The 16,128-nt window shown below is 36.5% G+C and overlaps 2 protein-coding genes across 2 annotated transcripts; both read left to right on the top strand.

The window, feature by feature from the left end:
* The first annotated feature begins 930 nt into the window (after positions 1-930).
* On the top strand, positions 931-2,463 carry LOC130977979 (uncharacterized). Its single transcript, XM_057902225.1, has one exon. The coding sequence runs from the start codon at positions 931-933 to the stop codon at positions 2,461-2,463; it is 1,533 nt and encodes a 510-aa protein (XP_057758208.1).
* A 1,785-nt stretch (positions 2,464-4,248) lies between these two features.
* LOC130977962 (uncharacterized) lies at positions 4,249-8,365 on the top strand. Its single transcript, XM_057902224.1, has 9 exons — positions 4,249-4,321; positions 4,848-5,264; positions 5,739-5,980; positions 6,076-6,288; positions 6,667-6,759; positions 6,896-6,997; positions 7,101-7,451; positions 7,896-7,925; positions 8,285-8,365. The coding sequence occupies exons 1-9, from the start codon at positions 4,249-4,251 to the stop codon at positions 8,363-8,365; spliced, it is 1,602 nt and encodes a 533-aa protein (XP_057758207.1).
* Positions 8,366-16,128: the final 7,763 nt, after the last annotated feature.

The raw sequence follows: 16,128 nt of genomic DNA, 5'->3' as shown, positions 1-16,128 counted from the left end.
ACATCATTCATAATCATTAATCAACTAATCAACAACTTAATAATATAAACTTTTTCTTATGAGATTTCAAGAACCAAACTGCATGTAATTCCTGTTTATTTTGACAAGAAACTAATTACATAGCGTTCTAACTCATACTGCTCATCCTTAGTTTTTAGTATGTAGTACCTAACATTAAAAACCTTTTTTTTTGTTATTGGAGTGAAGATTTCTTTTGCCAGTTTCCTTTTTAATGCATTTTATTATAACCTTATGATGCATTCACATGCATGTCTGCAAGTGTGTCAGAAATGGTGTTCAATTATTTTCTAGACTTCTACTAAATTTTATTATTTAATATTTAATTTCTCTCTCTCCTTAATTTTCTTTTTTCTCTTTTTATAATACAGTTGGCGCAAAAAAAGAAAGAATATTTAATACAGTCCTTAATTTTCTTTCTTTCTCTTTTCTATTTAATTCTCTTTCTCTTTTTTATTATTATTATTATTTTTATCAGTCCTTAATACATGTTCTTAATATTTAATACATGTCCTTAATTTTTTAATACAGTCCTTAGTATTATTATTTAATACAGTCCTTAATATTTAATACATGTCCTTAATTTTTTTTATAAATTATAATTTTTTTGTCTCTTTCTATCTTGTAAAAAAAAATTAATTTACATATATACCACTACTTGAGAAGGAAAAGTTCACAAAGCCATTGTTACAGCCACAAAATTATCATTTGAAAAAGGTAATTACAATTTTTTTATAATTTCTTTTAAAATACTATTTAAGTATTTGTTTGATATCTAATTTGTACATACAAAAATTTCTTTTTATAGTAGTGCCTGCTGATATATACTAGTTAGTTGCCTAGTTAATATGAGAGAGAGAGATTTTTAATGAATAGATTTTTTAAAATTTCTATTTGTAGTCCCTCTTAGTCATGTCAATCGATAAGTCATGGATTGGAAAACCACGAAACACGCATGAGTATATAGATGGTCTAAACAAGTTTTTGGATTTCGCTTTTGAGCATCGATCTCTCGGGGGTCGTCAGATTAAATGCCCTTGTCCAGTGTGTGGTTTTGGCAAGTGGCAAATAAGAGAGAAAGTTTTTGAACATTTAATAGTCAAGCCATTTCCAGAAAACTACAAAGTTTGGTATTGGCATGGTGAAGAAGCAGTTGGAGTTGGGTCACAAGCTCATCAAACTAGTTATATTGTACAAGATGATTTGACATCTCAATATCCAATGGTAACAATGCTCAATGACGCGTTTGGAGTTACTGGACCTGACTTGAATGAAGATGGATATGGAGATGAAGACAACATAGAGGATGGAGATGAAGATGAAGACAACATAGAAGATGGAGATGGAGACAATGCAGAAAATGTAGAATTTTACAAGTTGTTGGAAGATGGTAGTGAACAATTGTATGAAGGGTGCACAAAGTATTCAAAACTGTCTTTCTTGATTAGTCTATATCACATAAAGTGCTTATACAGAATAAGCGACAAAGCCATGACCGAAATTCTCAAGTTAATAAAAGATGCTTTTGGAAATGCGAAGATTTTAAATACATTCTATGAGGCCAAGAAAACCATAAACAAACTAGGGCTTAATTATACCAAGATACCTGCTTGTCCTAATGACTGCATGTTATATTGGGGGGAGGATGAAGATTTGCAAGAATGCAAAAGATGCAAGACATCTAAATGGAGCGATGCTAAAAAGAAGAAACCGACAAAGATCTTGCGATACTTTCCACTAAAACCGAGACTTCAACGATTATTCATGTGTTCTAAGACTGCTCAATCAATGCGATGGCATGCTTCGGTAGAAAAGAAAGATTCAAAGATAAGGCATCCGCGGGATTCTGAAGCTTGGAAGACATTTGATTTACTTCATGATAGGTTTGCCGAAGATCCTCGAAATGTACGTCTTGGTCTTGCAGCTGATAGATTCAACCCCTTTGGAGCTATGCGTACAAACTATAGCGTTTGGCCAGTGGTGCTTATTCCATATAATCGACCTCCATGGGAGTGCATGAAGCCAACATCACTAATCTTGTCAATGATTATTCCCGGAGAGAAAATGCCGGGGAACAACATAGACGTATATTTACAACCTTTTATCAAAGAGTTAAAAGAGTTGTGGCATGATGGTGTTCAAACATTAGATAGGTTCAAGAATGAAATGTTTACATTGCGAGCAGCATTAATGTGGACAATTAGTGATTTTCCAGGCCTTGGTAACTTATCTGGGTGGAACGTACACAGTAAATATGCTTGTCCCACATGTAACTTCAACATTGATTCATATAGATTAAAGCATGGTGGAAAATGGTGTTTTTTGGGGCATCGCCGTTTCTTAGAAAGGGGTCATAAGTTTAGGCTAAGTCGTGCAAAATTTAATGGAAAAATTGAGTTGAGGGATCCCCCAGCAGTACTAACAGGGTCAGAAATATTGGAATAACTTGAAGGCATCAATGTTTCATTTGGGAAGGAACTACAGGCAAGTAAAGGTAAGAGGACTCGACGAAAAGTTGTTGAAGAAGATGATGAATTGGGGATGTGGAGGAAGAAAAGCATATTTTTTGATCTTCCTTATTGGGAGTCTAACTTATTGTGCCACAATCTAGATGTCATGCACATTGAAAAGAATGTTTGTGACAATGTGTTATACACTTTGCTCAATGAGACTGGAAGGTCAAAGGATAATCTCAAAGCTCGTAAGGATCTCAAAGAAATGGGTATAAGGAAAGATTTATGGCCAGATGAAAATGGGAGATATCATCCATCTTTGTTCACAATGTCAAATTCCATGAAAGATGTATTCTTGCGTACTATAAAGAATATTAGAGTACCAGATGGTCTCTCGAGTAATATTTCACGGTGTGTTGACCTGAAGCAAAGAAAGCTTTATGGATTGAAGAGCCATGATTGCCACGTCCTTATGCAGCAACTATTACCCATTGCCATACGTAATGTGCTACCAGATAAAGTTACTGCAGTGCTAATAGAGTTGTCTTCATTCTTTCAACAGTTGTGCTCTAAAAGCTTAAGTCTTACAGAACTTGAGAAGCTCCAACCTCGAATAATCCTTACCCTTTGTCATTTAGAAATGTTGTTCCCTCCTTCTTTCTTTACAATCATGGTTTATTTAACCTGTCATCTAGTTGATGAAGCAAAACTTGGAGGACCAGTACACTATAGGTGGATGTATCCTATTGAGAGGTAAATATCTCTTTTCAATCATTGTTCATTTAACCTGTCACTTAGTTATATCTTGCTTACTAAAGCCAATTATACAAACTAGGTATTTAGGACATTTGAAGTCCTATGTACGAAACAAAGCTAAGTCAGAAGGTTCTATAGCTGAAGGATATGTGGCTGAAGAAGCTCTTACATTTTGCTCTCGATACTTAGAAGGGATTGAGACAAGATTTAATAGGCCACCACGTGTTGATGATCGTCCGGATGGTAATTACAATACACATGTTGATTCGCTTTTTCCACAAATGGGTAACTCTAAGGGAGCTTTCAAAGTATTTGAGTTGTCACCTATGGAAAAAAAACAAGCACATCGCTATGTGGTTCTAAATTGTCCATATGTCAAACCGTTCATTGAGTAAGTACTTAAGGATTTGCGTACATGTTTTTTATTTACTTGAAAATAGTTGTTTAGAAAGATTGAAGCCTCACAAGCTCGAATGGTGTATTTTGTCAATGATGAAGTGAATAAAGATTGGAGTGTTGTCGTGCATTTGAAGCCAATAGACTCATATGATATGGGGGGAAATGAAGATGATGAAGCATGCGACAATGAGCCATGGTTAGAGCAAAACTTGGATTCTTTATTTGAAAATGGTGATAATCTATCATTGTTAAGGGATGAGGTAGATGATGACATTGGAGAAGACGAACACATGTCGGAATAGCTAGTAGGTTAAATTAATTTATGGTATGAAATTTATAGTTAAGTTTTCATTTAGTTATAATTCACATTTTATCTATACTTATTAATTATTTTATTTCCAACTATTATTTTATCTAAAAAATAAAAAGGACAGAAATGAAAATCTTGTGATTTAAAACCTGTAACTAATTTTGTTTGTAAATTTTACAAAAATTGAGACAAGATTTAATGGAACTACTAAGCTTTGACCACAAATATTTGACTGTTCAAACATTTTTTAAGTTGGTACATAATTTGGTGTACAACGATTAAACTGATAACCCTAGAATTTGCTTAAATTCTATGGAGAGGTTGAAGTTGTTTGTGCAGTTTGCCCAACCAATGGTTAGGTATAGATTGAAAAGTCCCATAGCAGGTTCTTTATTTATTTATTTATTTTTTGTAAAATTTAATCCCTTAATTTTACATATATAAATATATAAAACTTCTGGATTGAACTTGAGGTTGCATCATTAAGGTGTGAGGTAATTAATTGGGGAATGACATCCATGTTGCTGTGGGTCTAATTTCTTTGGTAACAACACATGTTACAATGTGACTTGAGAACTGACCCTGCATGTTCTATTGTTCTTTATAAAATTATTATTGCTTTTATCTTATTTATTTTTAGTGTAATAACATTTTGTTATTATGAAATGGAAAAGGATGTAGTTGTCAGTTATAGATCTAAATTTGATGAAATAAAAATGGATAAAAATAAAAGATTTAAATAGAAGCAACTTTATTATTGTGGCAATTCTAGTGTAAGAGTAGTGTGGGGAAGGTTAACCTCGAGGGTTGTGTAGTGCATGTGAATAAACTCCATGATTGCATCTCTTATGCGAGTATAAAGTATTGAAGTAGCGTATATTTATTAATTATTGATTTGATCCATTATGCAGATATGCCAAAGCAAAAGAGGTACAAGAATCTACTTAAAGCAGCAGCCGCAGCTGCAAATGCTTCACAAGACAAGTCCGCAGCAGCTGCAAATACATCACAAGTCAAGTCTGCAGTAGCTGCAAATTCCTCCCGGGACAAGTCCGCAGCAGCTGCAAATTCCTTCCGGGACAAGTCGGCAACTTCAAATTCCTCCCGGGACAAGTCAGCAGCTGCAAGTTCCTTCCGGGACAAGTCGGCAGCTTCAAGTTCCTCTCGGGACAAGTCGGCAGCAGCTGCAAGTTCCTCCCGGGACAAGTCGGCAGCTTCAAATTCTTCTGAGCCATCATCAGTTGCTGTAACTATATCTGAGCATCCATCCGAACCTAAACGTAAACGTGGACGTGAATCTAAACATTATTGGACTGTTGATGCCATAGGTATGTATAGATGTTTTATTAACTATAAATTAAATTACATTTTCATTGATATTGTGCTGTATGGCTATGCCATAGGAGTTGGATTTTATTCATGGTTACTTAAGTTTCTTCATGAAGTTTCCCTTTATTTTTATAATGTATTTTATTTTTTTTATTTTGTTTCTTCACTTTCTCATACTTTCTCCTGTATATGTTTTCTTTTTGTTTCCCCATAATCCTTCTCCTGTATATGTTTTCTTTTTGTTTTCCCATATTTTTTACTTAATGCACTCTTCAACAATATATAATAATACTTTACACTAGTATACTCTGTTTCCAAAATAGTTACCTCTAATTGTTATGTCCAGTAAGTATATTAATATTTTCAATTGGTTTTTGGCTAAATAATATTTTCAATTGGTTTTTAGTATCACTGTTATAGCTTTTCTGGTCTGGTCTGATACTCATTTATTTATACTCGTTTGTCTATTTTAGATGAATACGGAGATAGTACACATCTTCATTTATTAGTGAAGGATGTGCATTATTTGCCAGAAGGTTTGCGCATAGTTGTCAATTTTGATAAAGATTATGCAGCAATAGGAGAAGCAGCTGGACTCCTTGCAGGAGTTTGTGGGCAATTGGCCATTGATTGTGTTGCATTTCCAATTAGTTTTGACAAGTGGTCAGACATTCCAACAAGCTTTTTTGAAAATCAATGGAATATTTTTTTCCTAGTAAGAAGATTACTCAAACTCTAAAGCTTATTTCTTTGCCATTATTTAGTTATATTTGCCAGTTATAATATATATTCTTTGTTATAACATTGAAGGCTCGATTTTGCTTCAAAGTGAGTGATAACTTGGCCAAACGATTTTTGCTCCAATCGCTTGGCAAAAAATGGAGGGAACATAGGATAAAGCTTTGGAATGATTTTTATGATCCGAGGTTGAGTAAAACCGAGATCATAAATAATGCACCAGTAGATATTGCTCCTGATCAATGGGCTTTATTCGTAGAATATCGTTTGAAGCCTGAAACTCAGGTAAGTACTTACTCTCCTAGTTAATGTTGTTGAATATATATAATTGAATATGAAGTAGTCAATGTTGTTGAAGAGTGATTTTGATTTCTGGGTGTCTCTAGAGTTGCCAGATGTTCTGATCTTTATTTTTACAATTGAATTATTGGCTGCGGGATAGTCTTAAATAGTGGTACATTCTCTGTTTATTTTAGTCCTAAATTGCTGTGGTTAGTGCACATTTTTACCCTATTTAAGTCAGTTTTGAAAGATGATGGTTCTTGCGGTTAACATGCAGAAATGAATATTGCTATAAATTTACAGAATTTAGTAAGAGGAATATTGCTGTGGTTAGTGCACATTTTTACCCTATTCTTATGTGTGTCCAAATTTAACTTGCAGAAACTTTGTAAGAGGAACCAAGAAATTCGGCAAAAACAAATAATTCCTCATACTTCAGGTGCTAAATCAATTGCAAGAAGAAGGGCTGAATTGGTAATCAATTAATGCATGCATATCTAATCTATCTCAAATATAATGCATGCATCATCTCTTAATTTTCTGCATATTTAATCTAAGTTATTAGGCTGCTATTTGTTTATCAAGTCTTTCTACTTTTCTTAAATTTTAGACGGAAGAGACAGGAAAAGAAGTTAATAGGGTTCAAATATGGGACATCACTCACAAGAAAATAGATGGAAGTTATGTTAATGAAAAGGCTAAAGAAATAGCGGTAAGACTAAAGTCCAATAAGTAACTTGTTTGTATTTCTTTTTCTTTCTTTTTTATAAGATAATACTATTTTTTATTCTTTCTCTTTCTTTTTATATATGTAGGAGAAGATTGAAGCACATAGCAGCCAACAACCAATGGAATTAACTGTTAATTCTCCTCTTGATGCTCTTGGAGTAGTTTTTGGGAAAGAGCACCCTGGCCGTGTTCGAGGTTTAGGTATGGGAGCTATTCCAACAATTGCTTTCAAGAACAACACCACAAGGATTAGTCAAATGAATTTAGGTTCTTCAAATGATGTTGGCACATCATCTACTTGTGGTCCAAATGTGCAAGAAGAGTTGGATACCGTTAAAGCGCAATTGCAAGCGCTAGTATCCTATATTGCTTCTAAGGAAGGAGGTAAAATTCCAATACAATTGGCTGAAATGTTTCCTACTCAACAAGTTTCACAGGTACATTCATATTCTGCCTATGATTCCTATTATTAATATAATTAGTACTAGTGCTAGCTTATGCTAGAGTGATAGTAATAATTAACACAAGTTTAACAAAAGGCATATAGCTTATGCTGGAATGTAATTTATAGTATAGCCTCAACCACACACATAAAATAGTTCAAGTAGTGGAACACAACACAACACTGCTTTGGGTAAAGGTGCAAATTAAGGTCTTACCTTCTAAGCTCAACATAACACAAAACAGCTTAACTTAAATTGTCTAAGGAACTATAGTTGACAGAAACTAGTACTGGTTTCTCCCCGTGGCATGATTACAATTACATGGATTCTGATTCTGACCTGGAGGATTTTGGCCCTGTGAATATCACAAAAACTGGTACTGGTTTCTCCATCCAGTTTCCATGAACTAAAGAATTTATGGTACATTGTATTCTTCAGATTGCCTCAGCCATATGTGTTGTTCAACTGGTATTTTATTTGTTGAATGTCACCTGGCAAATTTGTGGTGAGAAATTGATATGATTTTTTTTACCCCCTAGATGATCTCTGCTAGGGATATATTATTGAAAAGTAAGCATAATGGATTGTTTTACAAATGTAACCTTACTTTATGTATTAGAGATTTAGAGCATCAATTAAAGACTGAATTTCTGAATGATTGGACTGGCCTTGTATTTTAAATGTTTTCAAGTAGTTAGTTGGCTCTATAATTTTAAATTGGTTTCATTATTGTATCAATGCTATGTAATTAGACATGATAAATGTATATCAATATATGCCATTTCCTTGCATTTTTTGTGCTCATAATAGTTATATTTTTGTTGTAGGGATTGGATCAGGAGAGTAAGATTCCATCACCAAAAGAGTTAGGAAGTAGGTCTTCTGGAGCAAGCAATAAGGAAGCATGACCTTACTTGATATGTTAAGACGTATATTAAGAATTATATGTTAAGACATATTATTGAAAAATGTTACTTTGATACTTTATTTTTGGATTATGACATTTCAATTATGACTTTTGGATCATATATGAATTAAAAATCATCTAATGATGTTTGATTTATGATTATGCCTTTTGGTTATTACGAGATTTTTAAGTGAGTTTCGAAAATATCACTTTAAATTGGTAGTTTCAATCTTATTTTAAAAAGCATAAAATTGTCATCATAATTAGGTACAAACGACGATTAAAAACTCCCATTTTAAATGAAAACAATGCCATTATACGCTGGTAGAAACGGCGGTTAAAAACTGCCATTTTAAACACAAAAGATGCCATTATAACCTGGTAAAAACGGTGGCTAGAAACTGCCATTTTAAACATACAAGATGCCATTATAACCTGGTAAAAATGGCGGTTATAATGGTAAAAACGGCGGTTTTTAACCGCCGTTTTAAATAGAAATGATGCCACGACATCCTGGAAAAAACGGCGGTTATAGCCGCCATTTTAAACAATTCAAAAACCGCCATTTTATACGGAAATAATGGCGGTTACAAACCGCCATTTTAACCCTCAGAGAACCGCCGTATTATTCTAAGGTAATTGTGGCAGTTTTCTGAAAACCGCCGTAATAACCAGAATGGCGCCCAGAATAACGGCGTTTCTTGGGGGCGCCATTTTCGGTGATAATGGCGGTTCTAACCGCCGTAATTCTCCAAAATAACCGCCGTTTTAACCCCTTTTTTGTAGTGTTAGCTTTGCTAGAGTCCCCAATTAGAGGTGTCCAGAGTTCTTAAGCACACTCTTTTGCTTTGGATCACGACTTTAACCACTCAATCTCAAGCCTTTCACTTGGACCTGCATGCCACAAGCACATGGTTAGGGACAGCTTGATTTAGCCGCTTAGGCCTGGATTTATTTCCTTGGGCCCTCCTATCCATTGATGCTCAAAGCCTTGGATCCTTTTCACCCTTGTCTTTTGGTTTAAAGGGCTATTGGCTTTTTCTACCTCTTTTGCTTCTCTCTTTTTTTTTAGTTTTTTTTCACTGCTTTTTCTTGCTTCAAGAATCACTTTCATGATTTTTCAGATTAACAATAATATTTCTCTTGTTCATCATTCTTTCAAGAGCCAACAATTTTAACATTCATAAAATTTAATATAAAAAATATGCACTATTCAGGCATTCATTCAGAAGACAAAAAGTATTGCCACCACATCTAAATAATTAGAATTTTCCTTATTAAAAGCTCGAAAAATATTGCCTCTTTATTCTAAAAGTCTACTATTTTATTCATGTTTGATGATGATGAGAAAAATAAATTATAGCTTAATTGGAAATAAAATCAAGATAGAGATACTAATTACTACTACTCATATGTAACTTCTAAGGTAAATTCCTAATAAGAACAATTATCACAGAGTTAAGTTTAAGATTAAGACTCAACAACCTTTGGTTTGGGAGATGATGGGTGCTCCTTCAACTTGTGGGGTATTTGGTCCTTCATGAGACAGCTTCTGGCACTTCAGCTCCTGTATCTCCGGATATTCGTCTTCTTTCAGATCGAATTTAACTTCCGGGATTACTGATCTCAGACCCATTATTTTGTGGTAATGGTCTGCATATTCTTTGGTTAAGAACCTCTCTTAATTTCAAAGTGGTTTTGGAATATTCTCATTCTTGCCTCTTGAAGTAGTTTATTTTCCCTTAAGTGCCTTGATCTTGATGAGTTTTAGCTCCGTGATCACGGAAAAACACACCAAACTTAGAGGTTTGCTTGTCCTCAAGCAAAAGAAAGGAAAGGTGAGGAATAAAAGGAGAGGCAATTTCGAATATTCAAAAGATATGATGAGATTTTGAAAAAGATAACTTTGAATTCAAAAAAATAATATGAGGAGTTTGAAAAAGATTTGAGAAGAAATTAAAAAGATTTGAAAAGAATTCAAAAAGATAATTGAGTTTTGAAAAAAGTTTGAAAAGATATTGAAGAAAAATTAAGAAACATGTTTAGGATTAAAAAATTTTTGGAATTGAAATTGAAAGATGAGAGTTTGTAATATGTTTATGCAAGAAATCATGAATTGAAACATGAAAAATGGAAAAAATTTGAAGTGAAAATGAATTTACCTCCTCTCCACAATCCTGGCGTTAAACGCCCAAACACTGCATGTTTTGGGCGTTTAACGCCCATCTGTAGCTTCTCCTGGGCGTTCAACACCCAGCTGTTGCTTCTAGCTGGCGTTGAACGCCAGAAACTCCTTTGTCACTGGGCATTTTTCTAAACGCCCAGAACGCTGTAAATCTGGTGTTAAACGCCCAGAAGGTGCTTCTTTCTGGCGTTCAACGCCCAGAAGATGCTTCTTTCTGGCATTTAACGCCCAGATGGCTATCTCTACTGGCGTTGAACGCCCAGTAGATGCTTCTTTTGGGCGTTCAATGCCCAAAACAGCTCTTACTGGCTTTTTCGCACCAGTGAGCTTCTTTTTGCTGTTTTATCCTCTGAATCTTTCTGTAACTCTGTGAACTCAAGCAATTGCTATTTTACCTTGAAGATAATTGACATAAACCTGTAAAAATTAATTAATTAACAAATAAGCTTTGTAAATGGCTGGGTTGCCTCCTAGCAAGCGCTTCTTTATTGTCTTTAGCTGGACTATTACTGAGCTTTAATCAAGTCTCAGTTTTGAGCATTCTTGCTCAAAATTGCTTTCAAGATAATGTTTAACTCTCTGTCCATTAACAATGAAATTTTTGTTAGAATTATTATCCTGAAGCTCCACGTATCCATATGGTTACACACTTGTAATCACATATAGACCTCTCCACCGGGATTTCAATTTCCCGGGGAATAATCTGAGCCTAGAATTAAATAGTAGAACTTTCTGCCTTGGCTCAAAGACTCTGGATGAGAATTTCTTATCATGCCATCTTTTTGCTTTCTCTTTATAAATTTTTGCATTTTTGAAAGCATTGAGTCCGAATTCCTCTAGCTCATTTAACTGGAGCAATCGCTTTTCTCCAGCTATCTTGGCATCAAGGTTTAGGAATCTGGTTGCTCAGTAGGCCTTATGTTCCAGTTCCACTAGCAAGTGACAGGCTTTTCCATACACAAGTTGGTATGGAGAGGTCCCTATAGGAGTCTTGAATGCTGTTCTGTATGCCCACAGAGCATCATCCAAGCTTCTTGCCCAATCCCATCTACGGTTAATCACAGTCCATTCCAGGATTCTTTTAAGTTCTCTATTAGAGACTTCAGCTTGCCCATTTGTCTGTGGATGATATGGAGTGGCCACCCTGTGGCTAACTCCATATCAAACCAAAGCAGAGTAAAGCTGTTTATTGCAGAAATGAGTGCCCCCATCACTGATTAGTACTCTAGGGATACCAAATCTGCTGAAGATGTGTTTCTGGAGGAATTTCAGCACTGTCTTATTATCATTAGTGGGTGTTGCAATAGCTTCAACCCATTTGGATACATAATCCACTGCCACCAGAATATAAGTGTTTGAGTATGATGGTGGGAATGGCCCCATGAAGTCAATACCCCATACATCAAACAACTCAATCTCCAAGATCCCTTGTTGAGGCATGGCATAACTGTGAGGCAGATTGCCAGATCTTTGGCAACTGTCACAATTAAGTACAAACACTCGGGAGTCTTTATAGAGAGTAGGCCAGTAGAAGCCACATTGGAGGACTCTTGTGGCTGTTCGCTCACTTCCAAAATGTCCTCCATACTGTGATCCATGGCAGTGCCAGAGGATCTTTTGTGCTTCTTCTTTAGGCACACATCTACGGATTACTCTGTCTACATATCTCTTGAAGAGATATGCTTCATCCCAAAGATAGTACTTTGCATCAGTAATCAATTTCTTTGATTGCTGCCTACTGTACTCTTTGGGTATGAATCTCACTGCCTTGTAGTTTGCAATGTCTGCAAACCATGGAACTTCTTGGATGGCAAAGAGTTGCTCATCCGGAAAGTTTTCAGAGATCTCAGTAAGAGGGAGGGACGCCCCTTCTACTGGTTCTATTCGGAACAAGTGATCTGCTACTTGATTCTCTGTCCCTTTTCTGTCTCTTATTTCTATATCAAACTCTTGCAGAAGCAACACCCATCTGATGAGTCTGGGTTTTGAATCATGCTTTGTGAGTAGATATTTAAGAGCAGCATGGTCAGTGTACACAATCACTTTTGATCCTACTAAATAAGATCTGAACTTGTCAATGGCATAAACCACTGCAAGTAACTCTTTTTCTGTGGTTGTGTAGTTCTTCTATGCGTTATTTAAAATGCGGCTAGCATAATAAATGACATGCAGAAGTTTGTCATGCCTCTGTCCCAACACTGCACCAATGGCATGATCACTAGCATCACACATTAATTCAAATGGTAATGTCCAGTCTGGTACAGAGATGACTGGTGCTGTGACCAGCTTAGCTTTCAGAGTCTCAAACGCCTGCAGACACTCCTTATCAAAGATAGATGGCGTGTCAGCAGCTAGTAGATTACTCAGAGGTTTGGCGATTTTTGAAAAATCTTTTATAAACCTCCTATAGAATCCTGCATGCCCCAGAAAGCTTCTGATTGCCTTAACATTGGCAGGTGGTGGTAATTTTTCAATTACCTCTACCTTAGCTTGATCCACCTCTATTCCCTTGTTCGAAATTTTGTGCCCAAGGACAATTCCTTCAGTCACCATAAAGTGACATTTCTCCCAGTTTAAAACCAGGTTAGTCTCTTGGCACCTCTTTAGAACAAGTGCTAGATGGTCAAGACAGGAGCTGAATGAGTCTCCAAATACTGAAAAGTCATCCATGAAGACTTCCAGAAATTTTTCCACCATATCAGAGAAAATAGAGAGCATGCACCTTTGAAAGGTTACAGGTGCATTGCACAGGCCAAATGGCATCCTTCTGTATGCAAATACTCCGGATGGACATGTGAATGTTGTTTTCTCTTGATCCTGGGGATCTACTGCAATTTGATTATAACCTGAATATCCATCCAGGAAGCAGTAGTATTCATGACTTGCTAGTCTTTCTAGCATTTGGTCTATGAATGGTAAAGGAAAATGATCCGTTCTGGTAGCTGTATTGAGCCTTCTGTAATCAATACACATACGCCACCCTATAACTGTTCTTGTAGGAACCAGTTCATTTTTTTCATTATGAACCACTGTCATGCCACCCTTCTTAGGGACGACTTGGACAGGGCTTACCCAGGGGCTATCAGAAATTGGATAAATAATCCCAGCCTCTAGTAATTTAGTGACCTCATTCTGCACCACCTCCTTCATGGCTGGATTCAGCCGCCTTTGTGGTTGAACCACTGGCTTAGCGTCACCCTCCAATAGGATCCTGTGCATGCATCTGGCTGGGCTAATTCCTTTAAGATCACTGATGGACCACCCAAGAGCTGTCTTGTGTGTCTTTAGCACTTGAATTAGTGCTTCTTCTTCCTGTGGCTCTAAGGTAGAGCTTATGATTACAGGAAAGGTATTACCTTCTCCCAGAAATGTATATTTCAGGGATGGTGGTAATGGTTTGAGCTCGGGTTTGGGAGGTTTCTCCTCTTCTTGAGGGATTTTCAAAGGTTCTATTATTCTCTCTGGTTCCTCTAGATCAGGCTGAACATCTTTAAAGATATGCTCTAGCTCTGATTTGAGACTCTTAGTCATATTGACCTCTTTTACCAGAGAGTCAATAATATCAATGCTCATGCAGTCATTTTGGGTGTCTGGATGCTGCATAGCTTTGACAACATTCAACTTAAACTCGTCCTCATTGACTCTCAAGGTCACTTCCCCTTTTTGGACGTCAATGAGAGTTCGTCCAATTGCTAGGAAAGGTCTTCCTCGAACGAGAGTTGCACTCTTGTGCTCCTCTATTTCCAGCACCACAAAGTCAGTGGAAAAGGCAAATGGCCCAACCTTGACAATCATGTCTTCAATTACGCCTGATGGGTATTTAATGGAGCCATCAGCAAGTTGGAGACATATCCGGGTTGGTTTAACTTCATCAGTCAACCCAAGCTTTTTGATAGTAGCTGCAGGTATTAGGTTAATACTTGCCCCAAGATCACATAGAGCTTGCTTGGTACAAGTACCTTCTAATGTGCATGGTATCATAAAGCATCCCAGATCTTTAAGCTTCTCAGGTAAGCTTTTCAGAATGACTGCACTGCATTCTTCAGTGAGGTAAACTTTCTTAGTTTCCCTCCAATCCTTCTTATGACTTAAGATCTCTTTCATGAACTTAGCATAAGAGGGTATTTGCTCAAGTGCCTCTGCAAATGAAATCTTTATCTCAAGAGTCCTGAGATAGTCTGCAAAGCGGGCAAATTGCTTATCATATTCTGCTTGGCGAAGTTTCTGAGGATAAGGCATTTTGGCTTTGTATTCCTCAACTTTAGTTGCTGTAGGTTTATTGCTTACAGCCATAGGTTGAGAAGCCTTTTTAGAGGAATTGCTATCAGCACTTCTATGTGTCTGATCCCCCATTGGCGTTTGAATGCCAGGGGTGGAAGTTAGAGTGGCGTTAGACGCCAACTCCTCACCTGTTTCTGGCATCTGAACGCTAGAATTGTGCTTCCTTTGGGCGTTCAACGCCAGGACTGAGCATGGTTTGGGCGTTCAACGCCAGCTTTCCACCCATTTTCTAGCGTTTGAGTGCCAGAATTATTCCTCTCTGGGCTCTTACTGTCCTCAGATGGATTTTGGGTAGTTTGCTCATTTCTTGGCTTTCGGCTACCTTGAAGTGAGGTATTTAATATTTTTCCACTTCTTAATTGAACTGCTTGGCATTCTTCTGTTATTTGTTTTGATAACTGTTGTTTTGTTTGCTTCAACTGTACTTCCATATTCATATTAGACATTCTTGTTTCTTTAGTATCTCCTTGAATTTGGCTAGCTGTTTTGTTAGAAAATCTAGTTGCTGATTGAATTCAGTAACTTGTTCTGTAGGACTGAGTTCAGTAGTTACTGTTTTAGCCTCTTCGTTGATGGAAGGTTCACTACTTAGGTACAGATGCTGATTTCTGGCAACTGTATCAATAAGCTCTTGAGCTTCTTCTATTGTCTTTCTCATGTGTATAGATCCACCAGCTGAGTGGTCTAGAGAAATCTGAGCTCTCTCTGTAAGCCCATAATAGAAGATGTCTAACTGCACCCACTCTAAAAATATTTCAGAGGGACATTTTCTTAGCATCTCTCTGTATCTTTCCCAGGCATCATAAAGGGATTCATTATCTCCTTGTTTAAAGCCTTGGATGCTCAGCCTTAGCTGTGTCATCCGTTTTGGAGGAAAGTATTGATTCAGGAATTTTTCTGACAGTTGTTTCCATGTCTTTATGCTAGCTTTAGGTTGGTTATTTAACCACCTTTTAGCTTGGTCTTTTACAGCAAATGAAAACAGTAATAATCTATAGACATCCTGATCTACTTCTTTATCATGTACTGTGTCAGCAATTTGTAAAAATTATGCCAGAAACTATGTAGGTTCTTCCTATGGAAGACCGGAATACTGGCAATTTTGCTGCACCATGATAATGAGCTGAGGATTCAACTCAAAACTACTAACTCCAATGGAGGGTGTACATATACTACTCCCATATGAAGCAGTAGTGGGGTTAGCATATGAACCCAGAGTCCTTCTGGACTGTTCATTTCCACTTAGGTCCATGATGGAGAAGGGGAGATAATGTAGATTTATTTTATTTATTTTATTA

Source organism: Arachis stenosperma, chromosome 1 (genome assembly GCF_014773155.1).
Source record: "Arachis stenosperma cultivar V10309 chromosome 1, arast.V10309.gnm1.PFL2, whole genome shotgun sequence".
In the NCBI taxonomy this organism is placed as follows: domain Eukaryota; kingdom Viridiplantae; phylum Streptophyta; class Magnoliopsida; order Fabales; family Fabaceae; genus Arachis; species Arachis stenosperma.
The sequence above is the reverse complement of the archived record's forward strand: the minus strand, read 5'-3'. Positions and strand labels throughout refer to the sequence as shown.